At 44.4% G+C, this 24,774-nt stretch overlaps 1 protein-coding gene across 1 annotated transcript in view; it reads left to right on the top strand.

The window, feature by feature from the left end:
- RFTN2 (raftlin family member 2) overlaps positions 1-24,774 on the top strand; it is a 47,100-nt gene that overhangs the window by 7,197 nt on the left and 15,129 nt on the right. Inside the window, exon 2 of the mRNA XM_040357097.1 lies at positions 19,461-19,644. Coding sequence (XP_040213031.1) covers positions 19,461-19,644 — 184 coding nt within the window. The remainder of the gene's footprint in view (positions 1-19,460; positions 19,645-24,774) is intronic.

Genomic DNA, 24,774 nt, shown 5'->3' with positions numbered 1-24,774 from the left:
GACAGAGCAGCAGCTTATACCAGACAATGCTGCATTCGCTGGCCATATATGTAAAAGGGGCGGGTGGGTGGGATAGTGGAGTTCCTCTAGCAGTATCACTTGCCTCCATACCTGATATTTAGGAGAGCCAAAAATGTTAGGAATCCAAGCAGAAACCAATCTGTCTGAGCTTAAGCTTGTTTTACTCATCATTAACCAGGGGTCCGGTGCGTGCTGGTTCACCGGTTCAGGTCCGATTTCAGCCCAAATTTTGGGCTGAAATCAAACCTGAAACGCACCAAAAAAAGCATGCATTTTTCTGGCACACCGCAACAGGCCCGCTGCAGAGATATGTGAACCGGCTCCATAGAGAGCCAGTCGCTATCTCCTGCTATGCAGATTGAATGCGGGGAAACGCGCATTCAATTCTCATAGGTGTGAACCCGGCCTCAAAGGAAAAGCCTAGCATACCTATAGACAGGACCAGTATTCCTATAGATAGGGTGCCTCCAAAAATGGCTTACAACCCTTTCAATATTTAATAACTGACACAGAAGAACATTACAATGCTATTTAAGACTGAACTTGCAAAATAGGTATCCATTCCTGCAAGAAATCTCCTGACATCCTTCTCTGCTTTATTCCTATTTAATTTTGTATGGTCATCCATAGCAATTTGATAATCAGACAGATAAAGATGATTAATAAAACAGATAAAAACATGAAAATCTATTATAACGCAAAATATGCTTACTATTAGTTTTGTATGGAGCTGTAATTACATTTATACCGAGTAGAACATACAACATTAAACTGAAAATCAGTTATTGAACTAGAGGCAGACAATGAACTAAACCATTCAACTCCTTGATAGGAAACAGTAACTTCCTACAACGCAGACAATACTACACATCCGTCCTGTGTTATTCCTTCCTGTAAATTAAAAGAATGCCATACAAAGATACTATGCTGTGGTGATTACTATTACCCTTTTTTTTTTACAAGACCAACAAATCAGGGAAATTGGCATATTTTGAGTGACCACACAGTTTAAAGTGTATGTAAGACCTAATAATGAACTGAATTTCATTTGCTCCCTTTTGGTCTGTTAAAGCTGAACTCCAGGATAAGCAAATATTTTCTAAATATAAAAGGCATGTGTATTCTTACCTGAATCTTGGTTTGTTTTGTATATTTCTTCCAGATTTTTGTAGTAATCTAGCTTGAAACTTTGCCTCTATGCAAGAGCTTCCTATAATAAAGACCAGTCACTGCTGCTCTCTCTACTTGTGCAAGATGACTGGTCTTGTCTCCACCCCTGTAGTGGGTGGGGCCTGCTGGGCAACTCTCAGGACTCTGCTGTCTGCACAAGTGTTCTACAGTACAGTCATGTCACTGCTACTTTTACAAGGTAATATTTAGGTTGGACATTTGGTGCTCACAAAGTGTTTTTTTCGTACCCTTTGAGGCTACTGAGTAATATATTTGTGGTTGGGGCCAAGTGGACATTACACATACAGTCTATTAATGGGTACTGCCAGCAGGCATCCAGTCTAAACTAACGCTGTTGTGAGCCCAAAGAGAGTATTATATAAACACTCTAAGGCTGCTTTCACACTAAAAGCGCCCGGGCGTCGGCAGTAAAGCACTGCTATTTTTAGCGGTGCTTTACCGTTGCTTTTGCGGCACTTTCCATTAAAAAGGGTTAAAAGCGTGGGTTCGGCGGAGCTACCCATTCATTTCAATGGGCAGGGGCGCTTTAGGAGCGGTGAGTTCACCGCTCCTAAAGCGCTGCAAAGAAGCTGCTGGCACAACTTTTCTTGATGCCCTGCCAACGCAGCTTCCCAGGGCGTCAAGAAATTCAGGCTTTCACACTGGGCAGCACTTGGGCTTTCACACTGGGTTTGCAGCTGAGGCTTTTTTCGGGCGCTTTACAGGCAATATTTTTAGCGCTAAAGCGCCTGAAAAACACTTTCAGTGTGAAAAGGGTCTTAAACAGCATTTGTGATTGCATTTGCAGTACCCAGTCCACGCCACCCTGCTCATCTGGCTTTACCAGGTGAATATTCTCCTTCTCAGGTATAGCACTGACAATTGCACGGTCGTGCGATATGGCTCCCAAACAAAATTGGCGTCCTTTTTTTCCCACAAATAGAGCTTTCTTTTGGTGGTATTTTATCACCTCTGCAGTCTTTATTTTTTGCGCTATAAACAAAAATAGAGCAACAATTTGGAAAAAAATTCAATATTTTTTACATTTTGCTATAATAAATATCCCCCAAAAAAGATATAAAAAAACATTTTTTTTCCCTCAGTTTAGGCCGATACGTATTCTTCTACCTATTTTTGGTAAGAAAAATTGCAATAAGCGTTTATCGATTGGTTTGTGCAAAATTTATAGCGTTTACAACTAGGGGACACATCGGACAATTTTGACACATTTTTGGGACCATTGTCATTTTCACAGCTAAAAGTGCTATAAAAATGCACTGGTTACTGTGAAAATTACAATTGCAGTATAGGAGTTAACCACTAGGGGGCGCTGAAGGGGTTAAGTGTGACCTCATATGTGTTTCTAAGTGTAGGGGGGGCGGGGCTGGATGTGTGATGTCAGTGATCATCTTTCCCTATATCAGGGAAGAGACGATCACTGACATTGCCACAATGAAGAACAGGGAAGGTGTGTTTACACACACCTCTCCCCGTTCTTCAGCTTCAGTGACCGATCGCGGGACACCGGCGGCGATCGGGTCTGTGGGTCCCGCAGGCGCGGTCACGGAGCTTCGGACCAGGTCGCCAGCGCAGCGGCGGCGCGTTCGCGACCCAACGGCTGGGCCTTAAAGAGACACGTACAGGTACGTGATTGTGCCCAGACGTGCCATTCTGCGTATATCGGCGTGAAGGGGTCCTTAAGTGGTTAAGGCTGCTAGTGGTTAGTCTCCTTTAGTCCTTACTAGGACACAATGCCCAGCCTACTCCACTCGCCACTTTTTTATACACTAGGGGAAGAGTAGCACGTACAGAAGGAACAGGGAAATGCTGGCCCCATGACCCAGAAACGATCATGACCCATAACTCCCTGTAGCCTCCTAATTCCCTGTAGCCTTTAGTAACATTTACATTTTTAAACAAGATCCGGAGGACAGAGAAGATTTCAAAATATTCTGAGCTTAGCGGCTTCAGTGTCAAAACCCGTTGCATTAGTTACACACGAATGATCAAATGCTGGACTCCCACCTGTTACCTTCATTGCCTTGTGTTAGCATACACACGTTAACATTCATTGTGTTTTAGGTAGCCCATTTGAATGAATTGGTTGCCAATGCACCATGACAAAGGAAAAAAAGGCAAGCACAACTTTTAGAAAGTCAGCACGCTACAATGTGTGTTTCTGTGCATTGTGGTGCACTGCATTGCAGGTCCATTGGTAAGGTGTGTTGGGATGCCATTTAGAAAGAATAGCACAGAAAAGCATCAATGCACATAACACATCTTGCTGCAATAAATAGGTTTGAATCCAACCTGAAAGTTTTGTGAGTAACTATCCAAAGAGGTGATGGTGATGGTTTTATATGTTGGAGCACAAGTGACTGTTTCCACCTGTATCGGTGTGGTGTATAAAGATTTTTGGACCTGATGCAAAATTTTTATATCTATGTGCTTTAGTGCAGTTTTATAAAATTAGCATCCTTGCGCATATAGCTACAAAGTTTTGACACATTTATTAACTTAAATGTAGCGTTTACCCTCGGAGGAGCCGTTTGAAATAATAATGGTATAATTTACCTGCTCAGAGGCTGCTGGCCTACATACCAGTTTCTAGACCAGAGCACACCAACAAACTTGGGGAAAGGAGGATATTATTAGCAGCGTTAAGTATTGCTGGTGAAGGAATTAGCCAGCCAGACTCTGTAAGAGCAGTTCATGTAGCAATCTCTGGCATCTAACCTTCAAAGTACATGCACACCTGAAGCTCTAGGCAAAGGGTTCTACTCACAATGTCTAGAGACAGCTCTCCAACCAGCTTCCTTGCCACACTCTTCAGTGAAAAAGGTCCTTCTCCAGCCCAGCTTCAACAGGTAGTGTCCTCCAGCAGAAGTTTTCAGGCCCTCTGCCAATCACTTGCTGAGGCCCAACAGCAACAGATCTTCAGTAGCACCGGCTACCACCCAGGGCCAGAGGTCCCAGGACAGGGAACTCTGAACATATCCCCCCACCAGGCATTTATTTTTTTCTCTGACATCTTCTGGGTTCCAGAAAAGGTCAGATAAATATTCATAGCCCTAAGATTGATCCTTCTAGACTATTTCTGGAAGCTTCTTCCAGGGGCAGGCAGGAGCAATCATCACCCAGGTTTAGGGATAGGCCAGGCAAATAAATTGCTATGCCACTAAATACAATAGAGCCAAAAACTAAATGTATCCAACCTAGGACAGGGCAGTACATTGAAGAAGAATTCCATGTATAGATACTTTTACATATTTACATGGGTTCATCTTGGACCCATGAAACTGTGCATATACCATACCTGTGCCAAGCGGATACCCTGCTGCATTGTGAACACAGGAGGTTGGCCGCTGGGCACAGGTGCCACGGAGAGATTGCTTTGTAATATATTTCAATGAATGTGATGTCACCACCCTGCTTCCCCACCTTGTCCAATCAGAGAATGTTCTGCATTCATTGAGAAAATACAAAGCGATCTCTGAATGGCACCTATGCCAAGAAACAATGGCCGCCCTCTAATTAGGCAAATTAGGCGGTTGCCTAAGGCCTCGCACTCACAGGGGCCTTGCAACTACCTAATTTGCCTAATTAAAAAGCTTGAGATGGGTAGGAATAGCAGCGCCCGGGTGGGTGGAGAACGGGGTGAGTAGCGGAGCTCCCACATCTACTGCACTGGCTGCTCTGTATCACATTCCCTGCCTGTGTGCTCGGCCGGTGATCACCTGCTCCTCCGGGTCGCTCTCTCCTTCCCCATGCAGCACCGCTTAGCCCATAGTCATCCCCAACCAGAGCTCTGCCCCCCACCCTGAGTTGGCTGAATTCATTCAGGAGCACTGTACACTGTGCAAAGTTTAAGCACACAGGTGCAGCCGTATGAAAGCCGTATGAAAGCCGGAGGACAGGGACCCCTTCTCACCTAGGTTCAGCACTAATAGAGATAGAGCACTGACCCCATTTGAGAAAGAGGACACTGACATCACCAAGACAGAGTGCACTGAGAAAAAGTGCCCTGACACCAGCACTGAGAGAGACGACACTGAAACCAGCACTTTAAGGCTCTTAATACATGCAATTTATGCAGTTAATTTTTATCGCTTGAATTATTTTTTCCATTAGCGGAGTGGGACCTCATGTCTAAGTTATGCCTAAGGCCTCACAAAGTCTAGAGCTGCCTCTGCCAAGAAGCCTACTTTCTGTACTCATAATGCAGCAGAGAAGCCTCTTGGCATGGGACCCAGAAGCTAGTGTAGTGGAGACCACTGCAGTAGGGCTGCATACGTCAGTGATTCCCAGCTTCTAGAACGGGGGTCAGCAACCTGTAGATCACGATCTTCCAGTAGATCACGGACTGGTGACTGATAGATAGCTGTTTGGGCTTGCTCACCAGTTATTCCAGAGCATCAAACAGAGTGCAATGCAGAGTGACTACTTGTAAAGTTGGAGCTGTAGTAGGAAGCAAGAACCGCATAAGCCAATGCCTCCTTTGTACTGCTGGCTCCTGTGCCATGCGGAGTGATAGCAACTGCACTCCACCTCCTATCATGGTTAGCGGTCTCCAGAGTGGTGCCAGCAGCAGCAAAGAAGAGATCTACAGATCAGTGTGAAGCAATACACTGGGCATAATAGTATAGGGCTGCTTTCACACTGATGTGCTGCGGTTTACCCACACAACGGGTGCAGTGAAGTGTACCTGCAGCTTTCCTGTGGGCTTGCTGGAGATTTGCTGCACTTAGCCATAGATGTCTATTATATTCTGCAGGAGTTTTGGCGCACTTTCAGAAAGTGTGCCACACCTGCAGAATATAATAGAAGTCTATGGCAAAGTGCAGCTAACCCAGGAAAGCTGCAGATGAACTGCGCTGCATCTGCTGTGCTGGTAAACCGCAGCACATCAGTGTAAAAGTAGCCTTAGAGGGGGCATTTGCAGTTTGGGAAATAGTAAAACCCCATAGTTAAGACATGTTTTTATCTCCCCCTTTTGCTGCAGGGACCAGGGGTGTACACATGTCACAGCCACAGCACGAGTTATACACCCTGTCATGGTTGGTGGGTGTAGCACCTGCCAAGCATGACCCATTCAAGTGAATGAGGCCGCTCTGCAAGTGCCCTGCAACCTTGTGCAATACAGCAAACAATAAGTTAAAGCAAGCAGATTTGTGTTGCTTTCTCACCATGTGCTTTAACCCCTGTGATCCTGTAGAAGCATGCACTTGGGGGGCACTTTCACACTGGCCCCATTTACTTAAATGGGTTCGCGATTGGCAGGCGGTAGCACCCACCAAAAGCAACAGAGGGCTTAATTCCTGCTGTGGCATGTGTACACCTTTGGCTGCAGCCTCAGCAGCTAAAGGGGGGTAGGGAATAGAGGCGGTAAAACCGAGACTCAACTGCAAGGTCTTACCATCCCCAACTTAAAGTGTGAATGAGCCCTAAAGGTGCTGCTGCATTATGCAACTAAGGGCTCATTCAGAAGTACAGTAGGCATTGCTGCACCTCTAAAAAGCGATCTGAGTGTGTTTGACAGGTGGTGAGGAGGCGATATATTGCCTCCTCACCACCTGATATAAACCGATTGTCGAGCAAAGCACGTGATGGTGACATGTTAGTACGACAATTGGAAGTTTAAATCAGGTGTGAGGAGGTCGTGGCCTCAGTAGCTGGTATTGCCATCTTTAACAGAAATCACTTTGCATGTGCATAAATGCCCACCAGTCTCTGACATCAACAATGACAATTGACAACGAAAATGACCGAATATGACCATGTTGGCATATTAAGTTAATGATGTGAAGAACATCATCACCCCTTTGTGTACATCAGCTGTGGAGTAGACAATCTCCTGTCTGCAGCTCATTGGTCCAGAAATAACAGCTGACTTCCAGGACAAACCCAAACTCATTCGGAATAAACACATGATCATCCCCAGGCCTTGTCATTCACACTTTGATGTGTTGCAGAATTCATAGTTGACTTAATGAGTGCAAGCTGCTGAGGACCTGTGGCAGCAAAGTAACCCCAGATCATAACATTTCCACTACCATAAATGGTATGTGGTTCTTCTCCTGAAATGATGTCTTCAGTTTGTGCCAAACATATATACTGTTACTATGGCTAAACAACTTTGTCTTTACTTCACAGTCAATAGCACATTGTTTCAGAAGGCTTAATCGTTGCCTATAGGTTCAGTGACAAACTATGTTCTTGCTGTAATTTTCTTAATAGACAGAGGTAGCGGAATTATTAATCCCTTGTCACTAACAGGCATCCACAACCTTCTTTCTGAAGGCCTTAAAGAGTTTGTCTGTATGAAGTTTAAATAATACAGGTTTCATCTGCATATTTCCTATTTTATAAAATGGGGAAGGGTTAAATCCTATCAGGTTTTGGCTGCCTATGTCCTCATATTGCTGTCCGTGTCCCCATTGGGAAGATACTAGGGTTACACCAATACTAATATTGGTATCTGTGCCGATACCGAGTAATTGCCAGAGTGCTTGTACTCGGGCAAATGCTCCCGATGCTTCACCCAATACCCTTTGCATGAAGAGGCTCTTGGAAGTCAGTGGGCGGAGTGGGTGGAGCGGAGCACGGGTCTTGGAAGCAGTGGAGAGCGAGTCCTGGAGAGCGAGTCCTGGCAACAGCAGAAGGTAAGCTGGCTGGGGCAGGGGTGTGGATCGCAGCCGCATGTGCCGCCCGCAGAATCAGTGACCCAGGCCGTCAGAATCATTAATGGAAGTGACAGCCTGTGTCTCCATCAGAGACTGTACACCGGGACACTCACCTTGGTATCCATGCACTCGGCCTTAGTAAGCCTGCAGTCACAAGGCGGCAGAAGACAGCTTGTTACACTCATCCTATATAGTTCACTAACTATATGGGCTGGTTGTAACAAGATGTCCGCTGCTGCATTCTGACTAGGCTTACTGAGGCCGAGTGCAGGGTGTACCAAGATGTTATATCATGCCAAGCTGCCAGTAATAAGTGCTGCATTTCAGTGCCACTGCCTACTAATCAGTTCCACCTTTCATTGCCCATAAGTGCCACCTATCAGTGCCACCTATCAGTGCTGAAATTTAGTGCCAAACATCGGTGCCCATCAGTCAGTGCTACCTATCAGTGCCAACCATCAGTGCCCATCAGTTAGTGCCCATAAGTGCCACCTCTCACTACCAGCTATCAGTGCCGCAAATCAGTGGCCATCAGTCAGTGCCACCTATCAGTGCCGCATATCAGTGCCCACCAGTCAGTGCCACATACCAGTTCCACCTATAAGTGCCAAAACTGTCACTTGACATTAAAAAAAAGTATTAGTAATCGGTTTCGGCAAGCACTTAACAAAAAGTACGGTACTTGTACTTGGTCTTAAAAAAGTAGTATCGGTGCAACCCTAGAAGATACAATCAGTATTTGTCCAGATGACTACTGTCTCTAGGACAATAAGTCTGGAGGAATCCATCATTTAGGTTTGTCAACAGGACCAGGTAATACCTTCCAGTGTTGACATTGTTCAGATGATAACTGTAAAAAGATAAAAATGTACTCTTAATTAAAGAAGATTTCCACTCACTTCCTGCTGTGTCTCAGGCATTGCAGAGAAATCTCCCTGATGGTGACATAGTGATGCAAACATGTCAGAGGATCTAACCTTCTGCACTCATTCTAAACATAAAAAAATAATGGCTTCAAGGCAACATAAGCTTGTACAACCTTTGTAGGTTATGCCTACAGAGGCTAATGCATTTCTTTACCACTAAGATATGATGTGCAAATCCAGTGCCTGCTCCTTATCTGCTTACTTCCTTCTTCGAGTGTCCACATCACTGCCTGCATGATGTGGACACTTCTTATTAAATGGTCAACAGCGGGGTCTGAGGTTTCAGGAGGCCATTTCACCTTTGGATGTTCACAGCTAAAACAGAGAATCAATTATTACTCTGCCACAGGTTCCCCAAACATCTGAAGGGGTGCAAACCCATTAGACACTACTGGACGTCCAGGCTCTGGATTCAATATATGGATTCCAAATGCCTAAATAAGAACCATGCCTCACCCCCACAAATAGCCTAAACTTCAATATATTATGCCCTGCTCCAACTTACCAAAGGCAATTTAGGTTAGCGTATGCATATTATGGGACTACCCATATTCATTGTGCACACTATTTTCCTAGAGCAGTGCTTCTCAACCTGGGGATCGGGACCCCCTCAGGGGTTGAATGACAATTTGCCAGGGGTCACCGATTTCTGGACTGGTCCTGAAGCCCACACCTCTCTCCCAGCCTTTTCGCATCCATCCAGCAGGACTGTCTTCCTGGAGCTTGTGGAAGCCCAGCTGGGCTGTTCCTGGAGCCCATGGCCGCCCACTCAGCCTCTTTGCATTCTGTTCCCAGCATGGGTGGGGGGGCAGAGACTAGTGGTCAGCTGACTGGTGAGGAATGTGAAGTGGGAAGGGCTGGAGGAGACCCTATCTTCTGATTTTGGCATAGGTGTCACGGCTGCGAGACACCACAGAGCTGGAGACACAGTGAAGCAGTAGACACAGTGAGTAACAGTACCTGTGATTAGAGTTGCCATTAAAAGTCCCCACTACAGTTCTCAGATGACCTTGATCAAGAGCACCTAAGTTGGCTGATCAGAACTTCCCCCAGCACTGACACTCATCCCAACTCCCTGCCAGCACTGACACTAATACCACCCCCCCCCCCCCCACCAAGGAGTAAGAGAATGAATACAAATAGAGAATACATGGAAGGGAGAGAAAAAGAGGGGGAGGAACAAAGAAAAAGGGAGAGAAATAATAAGAGAAAGAACAAGAAAGATGGCTAGAGAGATGGATAGAAAAAAAAAAAGAAATTAGGATAGAGAGAGATAAAAGGGAAAGAAAGGAGAACAAAGAGGGAGTCGTACATCCTAAAATGTACTTGTGAAAATGCAATAAAATGTTTATGGAATAGAAAAAAACAATCAGAAGAGAAGCTGTAATAATGTGTAACAATAAAGAAACAGACTGAAATAGATGTTCATTCATTAGGAAACAGATAGAGTAAAAGCACGTGTTTAGTATTTAATGCCTTTCAATGCTTCTAAAGAAAACGGGGCTTGTTACAGATGGCAAAGACACAGCGAAAACACTTTGCCTCATACCCACCTGCACTGTAATTGTTGGCTGAATGCATACAGGAAGCTGCTATTGTTGGGCTAAAAAAGCCACAGCATTAGTACTTTATAAAGAACCACAACTTCACACCCGCACTCTGCGATTTGGGTGCAGTGCGATTTACACAAGATTTTCGACGCACTCCCATTGACTTCTTTTAATATTAGGCCCTGCCTTTTCATGAAAGTGCATCTTTAAAGTCCTGTATGCTGCATCTATGGGGATATCTAATAAAAGTCAATGAAAGAGCACCTAAAACCACATATAAAACACATATACAATCACAATGCACCCAAACTGCACTGTACCAGTATGAAACTGGTCTTAAATTGGAACTAAATCCTAGCATACTTTACAGCCAAGGAAGCTGCCATAGTAGCCTCTGTTTGATCTGCAGTTTCCATGGTGCTGCACATGTGATCAGTTATGACACCAGCCATTTGATTTAGTTCAGGGCGGAATTCCATCGGAGTAAAAGAGAACATGTTCTCTATCCAAACTCTGATGTAATTCATCTGAATTTCTGATGGAATTACTCCGATGGGGCTACACACGGTCGGAATTTCCGATGGAAAGAGTGGCTTAACGGGGCTTAACTGTTTTGGGAAACCATTAAATCTTTGGGTTTAGTTGTGCTTTAAAGTGGAGTTATGACCACATTTTTTTTTTTCTGCATTCCCTCTGCTGGTCACCAGAAGCCAAGTGTCTAGTATGTAGATCCAAAAAGTCTCCTGCTGACAGAGCCTCTTTAATCGTTCAGGCAGAGAAAAGCCTCTATGACCCATAACCACAGGTCTTCAGACGACTTTTTGTATTATTCCAGGAAGTGCCTAGGCACAGTGGCCCAGATTCACAGAGAGCACAGCGCACATTACGCCGCCGTAGAGTAACCAATGTACGCTACGCCAACGCAGCACAGAGAGGCAAGCATGGAATTCAGCAAGCCAGTGCTCCCAACGCTGCATCAGCGTGGCGTAGGTTTCGAGGGCGCAGGCCGGTGTAGGTGGAAGTGGGCGTGACCCCATGTAAATGATGGGCCGAGCGCCAGACAGATACGTATCACGAACTGCGCATGCGCCGTGACATGGACGCATCCCCCTGCGCCTGCTCACAACCACGTCGGAACAACTGCCTAAACTACGCCGGATCACTGCGTACGGCGTGAACGTAACCTACGCCCAGCCAGATACACGTACAACGTAAAATACGCCGGCTTGTGTTCCCTGGTGCAGACCTTTGCATTTCTGCTGCTGGGTTGCACCTCCTTTATGGGGCATAACTTTACGCCGAACGTACAACTTGTGCGCACCTCGCGTAGCCTGTTCCGGGCGCACGTACGTTCGGGAATCGCCGTTTTTCCCTCATTTGCATATTTGAATAGCTAATCAATGGGAGCGCCACCATGCGTCCAGCCTAAATGTGCGCCCATCCTACGCCGGCGTAGGCAAGTTACGTCGGCAGGGTGAAGCCTATTTTTAGGCGTATCTTAGTTTGTGGGTCTGGCGCACAGATACGACGGTGCACATTTGCACTTACGTCGGCGTAACTTGTTATACGTCGGTGTAAGTGCTTTGTGAATCCGGGCCAGTATGTTTATTCGCTACATCAGTGGTCTCCAAACTGCAGCCCTGAGGCCAAATGCGGCCCTTTGCCTGCCTTTATCCGGCCCTTGGGACACTACTGCTCCAACTGATATGAGACGCTATTCTGCCAAGTGACACCAACAATGGGGAACAATATCTCCCACTGACACCAATAATGGGGCACTATTCCTCCCAATGATGGGACACTGCTCCTCTCTCTAATACCAAATGTGGCAATGTTTACTCCCACTGATGCCAGGAAAATTTCCCCTCCCGCCAGCCATAGTCCAGCCCCCTTAAAGTCTGAAGGACAATAAACTGGCTCTTTATTTAGAAAGCTTGAAGACCCCTGCACGACATTCTCTACAAAGTGGCGATGTTTGCCAAATCCTTTTCTGAGGTTTCTGATGGTACTGCCCATGTAGTGTACCCCACATGAGCAGACCAAACAGTACACCATAAAATTTGAAGAGCAGTAAGAGAAATAAGAGGTTTTTATATATTTTTCCCTTTTACAGTAAAATGTTTTTTTTTAGATAGCATATTTTTTTGTAAAAATGCAATTTAATACCTTATGAATTCTACTAGGTAGATTCACAAAGAGTTAGGCCGGCTTATCAGTAGATAAGCCGACCTAACTCTGAATCTACGTCGGCGTTTGTTTTAAGCGTATGCTCAAACAGAGATATGCTTAAACAAAGCTAAGATAGGCCGGCTTGCGCCGTTCTATCTTAGCTTGCAATGTTTCTGATGGCCGCTAGATGGCGCTTCCATTGCGCCCGGCGTAGATTATGTAAATGAGGGGATACGCCGATTCACGAACGTACGCCAGGCCTACGCCGTCAAATTACGTCGTTTCCGTAAGGGATAGGCCGCCTAAAGTTAGAGCTATGCTCTAGTGGCCTAGCCAATGTTAAGTATGGCCGCCGTTCCCGCCGCAAAATTAGAAATGTTAACGTCGTTTGCGTAAGCCGTCCACGAATCGGGATTTACGTCGTTTACGTCCACGTCTAAATCAATTGGCCCGTACGGTGTACTTAGCCGCAATGCGCACTGGGAAATGTAGTCGCCCGGCACATGCGCAGTGTCAAAAAACATAAAAAAACGTGAGGTCAAGCCTCATTTCCATACAATACGCCCCCTCCAAGTCATTTGAATTTGGCGCCCTTACGCCCGCTCGTTTGAGGCTACGCCGCCGTAGATTAGCAGGTAAGTGGTTTGAAAATCACTACTAGCCTAACTAATTTACGGCGGTGTAGCCTAAACAGGCTAGGCTAGGCCGTCCTAAAGATAAGCCTTTCTACGTGAATCTACCTATATGTGTTGCTTTTTTGGGAAACTCAAAGGGTTCATTTAGATTGTCCACAAGCCCTCTGCCTAATAAATATTACAAGAGGTGTTTACGTTTTGTGAAACCATAATTTTATCTCTGCCCCTCATGGGTTGAAGAGTCTGGTGCCCGTCAGCATCAGTGCTTTGGGAGGGAGGCCCCCTACTGTTTAGGCAAGACTCGTCTCAAAGCAAATCCCAGCATGTGGGGTGGTGTTAACATAGCAGGGGACTTGGTGCTTGCAGGGAAGAAAGGTGGAAAGGGTCATACAAATTGTTTCCTAAATTACATTTAACCCTTCTAATGCCGAACACAAATCTTCAGCACCATGGAGAGCTAATGCTAGCAGATGAATTAAAGGACATCACTATTTTAATACAATTGGCTCAAACATTCACACAAAGATTTGACCAGAAGCAGCAAAAACTGATGGGCAAATACCATATAATTTTAAGTTATATTTTTGGGTAAAAGGTTCACTTGGTGAATTGCCCATAGCCAAAACAGAAGTGAGTGGTATTCCCTCCAAATTGAGGGAATCCCTGGTTGTCCTGAGCGTCACCAGAACTAGTGTCTGACTGATAGATAATACCTCTCCTACCTCCTGTTCACTGACTTCGGGGGGCCACTTGCACAACACCTCTGTCATTCAAAGAACACCTTGTATTTTCTTTCAATTAATAGCAGGCGTTCTCTGATTGGACAAGGTGTAAATTGTGACATCACTGCCCCTTCTCTCCACCTTGTATTCATTGAAACCACGGGGATCCTGTGATCTGAACCATGTGGTATCCTGGTACCACACAGACTTTACTGCAGATTCTATGCTGCATTTAGTGACCTCCTTCACAACTATGCAGTATTTTGCATTTATTCTGACTGAAGGATTGTCTGCAAATGTTGAGATGCACTAGTAACTAAACTATTGTCCAATTATAGTAGATACTGTATACCCAACACAAGGAAATCATTTACATAAGTATTGCTAGAGATGGGAAATGCATTTTTGCTTAATTAACCACTTCAGCCCCAGAAAGTTCTACCTCCTTAATGTCGAGGCCATTTTTTTGCGATTCGGCACTGTGTTACTTTGACTACAATTGCGTGGCCGTGCAACATACCCAAACAAAATTTATGTATTTTTTTCCCCACAACTAGAGCGTTCTTTTGGTAGTATTTGATCACCTTTGTGGTTTTTTTTTTTTTTTTTTGCACTTTAACCACTTCCATACAGGGCACGTATACACCTTCCCGCCCAAGCCAATTTTCAGCTTTCAGCACTGTCGCACTTTGAATGGCAATTGCGCGGTCATGCTACACTGTACCCAAACAAAACTGGCGTCCTTTTTTACCCACAAATAGAGCTTTCTTTTGGTGGTATTTGATCACCTCATTTTGAAAAAAATTACATTTTTATTTTTTTTCTGTAATTTTTTTGTAAATAAGTAAGTTTTCTCTTTCAATTACGGGCACTGATATGGTGGCACTGATGGGCACAGATGAGATGGCACTGATGGACATCGACGAGGTAGTACTGACGGGCACAGATGAGGTGGCACTGATTGGCGGCGCTGGCATGCTTGATTGGCATCTTTTTTTTCTTGCATCTTTTTTTTTTCCCATTTTTTTTTTTTTTCCAGACATATGACGTCCTCAGGATTCTACAACCACTTTGCCGACGTCAATATGTCATTGGCGGGCGGCAAGTGGTTAAACAAAAAAGTGCGACAATTTTGAAAAAAAAAAAACACAACAATATTTTATACTTTCTGCTATAAAACATATCCAATCAAATTATGTAAAAAATCTAATTTCTTTATCAATTTAGGCCAATATGTATTCTGCTACATATTTTTGTTAAAAAAATCCCAATTAGCGTATATTGATTAGTTTGCACAAAATATTTTGATGGCATTTTTATTTTTACTAGTAATGGCGGCGATCAGCAATTTGTAGCTTGACTGCAACATTGCGGTGGACAAATTGGACACTAAGTGACATTTTTTGGGGACCAGTGACACCAATATAGTGATCAGTGCTAAAAAAAATCCACTGTCACTGTATAAATGATACTGGCAGGGAAGGGGTTAACATCAGGGGCAATCAAAGGGTTAAGTGTGCTTTTAGGGTGTGCTTTTTAACTGTGTGGGGGATGGACTGACTGGAGGAAAAGAGACATCTGTGTTCCTGATTAGCAGGAACACAAGATCTCTCTCTTCCTCTCTGACAGAACAGCAGTCTGCCTTGTTTACGTAGAAAAGGATTCTGGTGTCTATATCCAACCCCCTTACTCTAAATGAAAAGCTAAGATGCTTTCCATTGAAATGAATAGAAACTGCAGAATACCTGTAAACTTAAATGACATGTTATCCTGTTTTTTGCTCCTTTCCCCCCACCCCACTGATACCTATCTTACCCGCTACACTGTTCCGGGAGTGTAAACTCCATCTCAGGCTCTGAACATGCACAGTACGTTTGCTGGAGCAGCCATAATAGTCACTGGGACACAAGCAACACCCCCTTAACTTGTATTTAAATGCTCAGGTCCAATTGAGTAATTCTCAAAATGTTATTAGATGTGGTATCCTTTAAAAGTATGCAAAATCTCAAAGCACACCATTATAAAATGTAAAAAAGTGGATGTTACTTATCAACAAGAAACCTGAGCACAATCCACACAACCTTGATGAAATTAACTTCATGTCAGAAGCCCGCATCACAACAGAGCCCCCCCCCCCCCCTTTACACAGCAGCCAGACTGGGAAAAAACCCTGGGAATCCATCACCCCTTCACTGAGGACCCTTCATTGGCTAACCGTAAAGGATAGAATCACATTCAAGACCCTCTGTCTTACCCACAAGTGCACATAAGGAAACACTCCTCAATACTTGTGTGAGAAAATAAAGCATTACACCCCTAATCGCATTCTCTGATCAACCAACCAAAACCTCCTTCACATCCCCAAGTCCCGCTACAAATCAAAGGGAGAACGAAGATTTGCAGTCCAAGTATCACGGCTATGGAACGTTCTGCCCACAAACATCCGCATGGAAGAAAACCATCGGGCCTTCAGGAAAAAACTTAAAACTCATCTCTTCTGAAGGATAAGGATGACACTGGATGGAAATAAGCGCCTTGAGGCGATTTAGTTCAGGTTTGTAGCGCTATACAAGTTATTCACTCACTCACATCAGACTCCCTCTTTCACATCAGAGGCCCCCCATTACATCAGTGGTCCCCAATCATGTCAGAGGCCCGCCATCACATCAGATTCAACCCTATATTAGAAGTCCCCCCAGCACATCCAAGACCCCCCCCCTTTCACCATAGAGTCCCCCGATTACAGGATACCCCAAATAACAGTCCCCCATTAGAGATCCCCCCCCAGTTACACAGTCTCCCCATCATAGAGGTCCCCCAATCACACAGTCCCCTCTTTACATCAGAGCCCTTCTCTTTAGCTACAGCAGTGTGGCAGAAGTGGGGAAGGTCTGGAGGAAGTGGACTTTTGTCTTCTCCTGAATGCAAGCCAGCTGACATCGCATGAGGAACAAATGATGCTGTGCGTCCTGGCCCTAGAGAGTCATTGGTTGTTATGGTGCTGCTGTCGGCACAATGGTGACTCATGGTGCTAATCCAGGGAAAACTGGGTCTTGAGCTCACAGCGTCCAGGGAATCCAGAAAGCACCCTGGTTGAGAAACACTGGTCTAAATTACAATTCAGTTGTGTAAATTATACTTTGTTAAGTTAGCCATAAACAGTAGAAGGGAACAAGGTGTGTGGCACAATAATTCTAGTTCTAGCAGATACTGACATAAGCATGCATGCTCAGAGTGCCTGGAAAGTGTGCTTATTGATGTCAATACTGGATGGAAAGTTAAGGCTATTATTTGAAATGTGAAAATTATTTCAGAATCAGTCTGTACCCTAAGCTGCCGGCGGATTACCGTCAGATTTGCGGAGCTAGTGGCCGAAAAAGGGTTAAAACTGCCCGCAAAGCGCCACTACAACAAAGTTTTGAGGGTGGTACGGAGGCGCTGCCCATTGATTTCAATAGGCAGGAGCGCATTAGGAGTGATGAGTTCACCGCTGCTAATATGCTCAAAAGAAGCTGCTTTTCTGACGCCCTGCCTGTGCACTGCTCCCGTGTGAAAGCCCTAGGACTTTTTGCAGGCTCTATTTTTAACGCTATAGGGACTGCAAAATGCCCCCAGTGTGAAAGGTGTCTTATGCCCGGTTCCACACAATGAGATTTTCGAACGAATGATCATCAGTTTTTTTTACATGCTAATCTCAATTCTGATGAGTTTACTAAAGTCACGAAAATTTGCGTACGACAGAATAAAAATTTGGAAGTGATGTTGTGTTATAATGCATTTGTATTGCATTTTGGAATGACTGCTGTACTGATTAAACAAAAATCGCACGATCTGGCATTGTACGAAAACATTTTTCATGCAGGTCCAGTCAAATAATATCAGATGAACTTTCCTGATCGGACTAATCTGTACTAACAATCAGATTATCATACCATTGCTCTGAAATCTGTATTTTCCGTACAATTTTCTAATCGTGTGAAATGGGCATTGATAACAGATATAAATATTTCTAAAGTAAGATGGAAATCTGGATGGTAAGGCTCCTTTCACACAGACGGATAGAATGGTGCTTTTAGCTGCGGATTTTCTAGTTTTCTCCCGCAGCTAAAAGCACACAATGCTTTCCTATGGCCCCATTCACACACAGCGTTTAGCTGCGATTTCGTTACATGTGGTTTGGTGCAAATAGAAAAAGTAGAATTGAATGTCTCCAGGAGCGATGTAACACAGCTATATGCACATAACCGCAGTTAATCGCAGTCTTTTTTGTCAACTGTGGATAGCAGCGTGAGGAAAAAAAACAACAACAACAGGAAGCACATCATAATCAAAAACATAAAAAGGGTTGCCATGGGAATGACTACCGCAGCTAAACGCAGCCACATGTAACTGCACGTAAACGCATGTAATCGCAATGTAAAAATGCAGCTAATCGCAGTGCCTGGTGCCTTGAATTTCAGAAAACATTTTACATGCTTTTAACTGCGGCAAAACAGCCGTCTGTGTGAAAGGGGCCTAAGAAACCTAGTATGAGAGCTTTCCTGAAAATGTAAAACATATTTACAGAATTAATATATTTTTGAGGACAAAAAGTCTTCCAAATTGTATGTAGAAATAAACGGTCATTCAGAAGCACATGAAAATATAAGCCAGAAATATATCTGTAAAACAAAAAGCTAGATTCACGTAGCTCGGCGTATAGTTTGGCCGGCGTAGCGCATCTCATATGCGCTACGCCGACGTAAAATAGGGCACCCAGACCATTATTCACAAAGATCTGGCGCCGTACGTTGCGCCGGCGTAGGGTAAATAGGCAGGCGTAAGCCCACCTGATTCAAATGTGGAAGGTAGTGGGCGTGTTGTATACAAAGTACCCATGACCCCATGTCAATTTTTTCACTAACGATCCGCGCATGCGCGCGCATGCTCAGAGTAACGTTGCATATACTCCCTAAGATACGTCGGCTCAATGCTTTCAACGTGAACGTAACCTACACACATCCCCATTCACGTACCACTTACGTAAACGACGTAAAATTCGACGGCTGTTCCGACGTCCATACTTTAACATTGGCTGCGCCTCATATAGCAGGGGTAACGTTACGCCGGACGTAAGCCTTACGTAAACGGCGTAGCGGGCGCAAGTACGTTCGTGAATCGGCGTATCTAGGTCATTTACATATTCTACGCGTAAATCTACGGAAGTGCCCCTAGTGGCCAGCGTAAATATGCACCCTAGATACAACGGCGTACTAACACTTACGTCGGTCCGAGGAAGCTAGAATTCAGGCGTGTCTAGCTACCAGAATGGCACGCATACATACGACGGCGCATCTTCCTCTTTACGCGGCGTATCTATAGATACGCCGACGTAAGAGCTACGTGAATCTAGCTCAAAGTTGTTTGCAAAGCCTTTTTTATGAATTGTTTAGTTTTTACTGTTGTTGGATTTAACACCCATTTCACATAAGGCTGTCTATATTATCTTTTAGCTGTCCTACATACAGCAAAAGTTTTACATTATGTAATGATTTTCATATAGTATCCCCATGATAATTGAATGTTTTTTGCTGTTCTTTCTTAGCTTCATTGAGCATCAATGCTATTAGGATAAAATCTTTACTTGATATTCCAAGTAAAGTGGAAGAATACTATTTAAGAGGCTATACGGTTGCTACAGTCCATCCAGTTATTGTGTCTAGTGGTCGTAGAAGACATTTACCTATTAGTTACTTGTATCGAGTAGTACTGTATCGACTTAAATTAAGGTAAGTGACCTTTCTACCAGCTATCAGATCAAGTTTGCTTTCTTTAATGTTGTAACATTTAAAGCTAAACTCAGACATAAAATAGAACTTAAAGGGGTTGTAAAGGTTTGTTTTTTATTTTCTAAATAGGTTCCTTTAAAGCGGGAGTTCACCCAATTCCCTTTTTTTTTCTATTTTCCCCTTAGATTCCTGCTCGTTGTGTCTAGGGGAATCGGCTTTTTGTTTTAAAATATGATCCGTACTTACCCGTTTTCGAGATGCATCTTCTCCGCCGCTTCCGGGTATGGGCTGCGGGAGCGGGCGTTCCTTCTTGATTGACAGTCTTCCGAGAGGCTTCCGACGGTCGCATCCATCGCGTCACTCGTAGCCGAAAGAAGCCGAACGTCGGTGCGGCTCTATACTGCGCCTGCGCACCGACGTTCGGCTTCTTTCGGAAAATCGTGACGCGATGGATGCGACAGTCGGAAGCCTCTCGGAAGACTGTCAATCAAGAAGGAACGCCCAGTCCCGCAGCCCATACCCGGAAGCGGCGGAGAAGATGCATCTCGTAAACGGGTAAGTACGAATCATATTTTAAAACAAATAGCCGATTCCCCTAGACAAAACGAGCATGAAGCTAAGGGGAAAATGTGTAAGCTAGTGCATTGTTGGTTCACTTACCTTTTCCTTCGATTTCCCTTCTAAATGTTTTTTTCTTTGTCTAAATGTCTTACTTCCTGTTCCTCCTCAGTAAGCTGCTCTGGGTGACTAACCCCCCATGGATGATGAGGGCAAGCTTACTGAGGCGAAACAGGAAGTGAGAAATTCAGACAAATAAAAAAACATTTAGAAGGGAAATTGAAGGAAAAGGTAAGTGAACTAACAATGCACTAGCTTAAAGTAACCTATTTAGAAAATAAAAAAACAAACCTTTACAACCCCTTTAATGCAGCACTGCATTCATTATTACACTATTAAAGTGGAGTTCCACCCATAAATATAACATTACATCAGTAGTTTTAAAAAAAATTCATTAGTCCTTTAAGAAATATTTTTTTTTTTTTTAGATGCCTTCAAAGTGTTTTTGCTAGGCAGAATAGTTAATCTTCCCTCTTCCTGCACCTAGGTGCTTAAGTTTCCTAACCTACACCGCACAGACTCCTGGCAATGTAGTGGGTGTAACTTTCCAGGAGTCTGTGCACTCCCCAGTCTCGAAGAATCATGTGACTTGGACAGTACAGGTGCTGAAACCTGATCTGAAACCTATTACACTGATTGTACAGCACTGAGCATGTGCGAGATCTGCAAGGCTGAAATCCAGGAAGTCATACAGTCTGGCTTCATGATGCCCACACTTAAGATGGCCCCAGTCAATTTCTATTTTATAAAGTGTCTAAATGCTTGGACCTTAGTTTACAAACTAACTTTACTAGAATACATTAAGCTTGTGTATTACAGGGGTATTTATATTTAAAAAGTGAAATTGTGGCCGGAACTCCGCTTTAAATGTATAGTATTTTTTAAATGCAAGCAGTATAATTACCCGAATTTGACCTGGTATCAGGCTCTTGCTGTCCCTATACAGCGGACTGGAGTAAGAGAGGAGGTTGCAGCACAAGGAGCCAAGACGCCTGCTGATAAAAAGATAAAGCAGACCAACAGGGAGCTGAGCTCATCTTTGTGCTGCTTCTCCTTCCACTGTCCAGCCACCAGACTGTCCAGAGTTCCAGAACAGCAACCCAGTAACAGCAAGGATAAGCAGCAGAATCCCAGGGTAGCAATATGGTATAGAGGTGATAGTCCAGAGTCTCAGTACAGAAATTTGGGCACAGCAAGGATAAGCAGCAGGATCACTGGCAATATGACACAGCAAGGGCACAATACAGGGATTAAAAAACTCACACTGTAGGTGTTTGATAGTCCTGGGCAGCTGGTTGAGTTAGCGTAATGGATGGAGATCCAGACAGGATGATTCACAGAATGGGGGGCTTTCAGGTTTCTTCCACAATGATTTTGCTAGGTCCTGGAAGAAGTGGAGGTCTGGGGTGACCTTTCTGCAGCGTCAGGTACACCAGACAGTTCACAGCAAGGTGAGAAGACAATGAGAAGCCAGAATGGCAATGGGGGGAGGCTTCTGGGTCAAGACAGGCAGAGAGGGAAGTCCTGTAGACTAGTCTGCAGCTACAGGACCCCACAGGCAATTCCCCAGCCAGTCAGCTTGACATGTAGTGACAGGCTCTGCCAACTTCCACCCCGGCCACACCTGGAGCATCGCTGGAGGTGCGCCTTTTGTCTCTGTCAGGAACAAGAGTGCACTGTCCATTGAGAATGTAGTCCTGATGAGAGGAAATCAGCAGCCTACATGTGGTAACTTCACATGCAGGCCACAGCATTGGGTCAGACTGCCAGGGAACATTAAATTGTAGACAACAGGCAAATAAAAGCATACGATTTAGTGCATAAAAATTGTCTGCAGCATTTTATTATTGTTTTTAAAAATATGAGCGTAATTAAAATAGAACTATAGGTACATTTTTTTTTTCATTTTGGATATAGTATGGGAAGGTTATAGCCCCATTCTAATGGTAAATAGGACAACTAAAAAGGGTGAATCTCCAAAACAGGGACACAGAGAGCAATAGAAAGCTGTCAGGGGTTCTAATTCCTCTAGACTCTATCCAAAACTAAAAAAAAGTTTTGTCTTTAGTTATACTTTAAGAACACTCATTAATAATTTGTAATTTAAATCCATCAACTTAAAGCAGCTCCGCCACTATGACTCAAGCCGTATTAAATAACAGCTTTATGGGCCGTACACACGACCGAACATGTCTGCTGAAACTGGTCCGCGGACCAGTTTCAGCAGACATGTTCGGTCGTGTGTAGGCCCGAGCGGGCAGGATTCCAGCAAACATTTGCCCGCCGGGCCTTTTTCCAGCGGGCAAATATTTCTGGACTTGTTTTAAAACAGCCCGCTGAAATCCTGCCCGCTCGGACATGTTCGGTCGTCTGTACAGACCTACCGTACATGTCCGAGCGCCCGCCATCCCTCGCATGCGTCGAATGACTTTGACGCATGCGTGGAAGCATTAAACTGGCAGGGCCGCCCACGTCACCGCGTCATCGTCGCGGCGGCAGCGCGGACACGCCCCGCGTATTGTTTACGCGCGGATTTCTGTATGATGGTGAGTACAGCCACCATACAGAAATCCCCGGGCAGACATGTACGGTGAAAACGGTCCGACGGACCGGTTTCATCGTACATGTTTGCTCGTCTGTACCCGGCCTTAAACTTTCTTCCACTGTCTCCCTTTGGAAAACAAAGGTAACACATCACATTATAATGGCTGTGACAAGGCAGGGTAGGTGGGAAGCTCCACAGAGGATTACCTCTCAGGCCTCGTACACACAACCGAGAAACTCGACGGGCAAAACACATCGTTTTGCTCGTCGAGTTCCTTGTGAAGCCGTCGAAACTCGACAAGCCAATTTTCTCCATTCCCGTCAAGGAAATAGAGAACAAATATTTTTGGCTCGTCGAGTTTCTCAACAGTTTCCTCAACGAAAATGTACACACGACCGGTTTCCTCTGCAAAAAAATATCTCCCAGCAAGTTTCTTGCTGGTTTTTGCCGAGAAACTTGGTCGTGTGTACGAGGCCATAGATGACTGGCTTGGACCTGTGGAAAAAAGTCTCTATATAGGGTCCCCCAAGAGTTCTAGAAGATTCTTGGGAGTCACATTACCTATCACAAGGCCCCCCACATGCTACAGATGCAGTGGGGGCATTAAAACAGCCAATTCCGCAATCACATTAAGGAAAAGGGTGCCCAAAGACAGGGTTCTCCCTTTTTCCCACCCAGGATGACAATGCTGCAGAGGTGCAAGGTCATAAGGAAACTGAGAGTTGGCAATTGTGACCTAAACACCTAAAGAAAATTATACAGGTTTAACTGACAGAAATTTGATGGCTGTCATTACTGGTGTCCTTCTAAAATGTTTGATTGTCTCTGGGTTCGGTATTTCTGAGTCACTGATTTAGAACAAGAATGTCATTTTGATAGTCAGAATGAAGTCGGCTCTCCTGATATGCATACTTATTATTGTGCCTCAGAACAACTAACATCTTTGGGCTGGAATGACAGACAGGTAGCTAGCAGTCTAAAAGAGGCGAGGTCAGAAATTCCAACCTCCCTATTCAATCGGTATATGTTGTCTTTAATAGGTCAGTCCACTGAAGTTATATTTCCATTACATTAACACACATAAGCTACAGACATACAGTACATATTTTTATCACATCGTTGACTTGTTTGTAATTAATCTTCATGAATTATGTAGGAAAACACATAGAGATGCATGAAAAAATGCCAGATAACTGTAATTCTAACTTTATTATGTAATATAATTTAAACACTTGGGCTGAAACCCCTTGTAATTTGTACAGTGGGCAAGTGGAGCTGGTTTCTGAGGTTCAAAGATCTCTCTATCAAAGCACTAGAGATATTCAAAGGCTAATGCAACATGCCAGCAATACTCAAACATGCTACATATGTAAACTGTGAAAGAGCGTTTATATCTATATTCAATATCAACAACTACAGATTGTAGAGAGACATTGGCCTGGATTCAGAAAGCAGTTACGACGGCGTATCTCCAGATAAGCCGTCGTAACTCTGAGTGCGGGCCGTCGCATCTCGGCGTCTGATTCATAGAATCAGATACGCCTCAATGTTGCTTAGATACGAGCGGTGTGAGTCTCCTACGCCGTCGTATCTTAGGGTGCAATATTTACGCTGACCGCTAGGGGCGCTTCCCTAGACTTCCGCGTCGAATATGCAAATTAGGTAGATACGCCGATTCAGAAACGTACGTCCGCCAGGCACATTTTTTTATGTCGTTTACGTAAGGCTTTTTCCGGCGTAAAGTTTCCCCTCATAAAGCAGGGGTAAGTCATGTTAGGTATGGACGTCGGAAACGAATGAACAGCGTCGTATTTTACGTCGTTTGCGTAAGTCGTTCGCGAATAGGGCTGTACGTAAGTTACGTTCACGTCGAAAGCATTGACATTTTGAGGCGTAATTTGGAGCATGCGCACTTGGAAACGTTCACGGACGGCGCATGCGCCCTTCGTAAAAAACGTCAAATACGT

Source organism: Rana temporaria, chromosome 6, assembly GCF_905171775.1.
Source record: "Rana temporaria chromosome 6, aRanTem1.1, whole genome shotgun sequence".
NCBI classification, from domain to species: Eukaryota; Metazoa; Chordata; class Amphibia; order Anura; family Ranidae; genus Rana; species Rana temporaria.
This window is presented reverse-complemented; position numbering and strand designations above follow the sequence as displayed.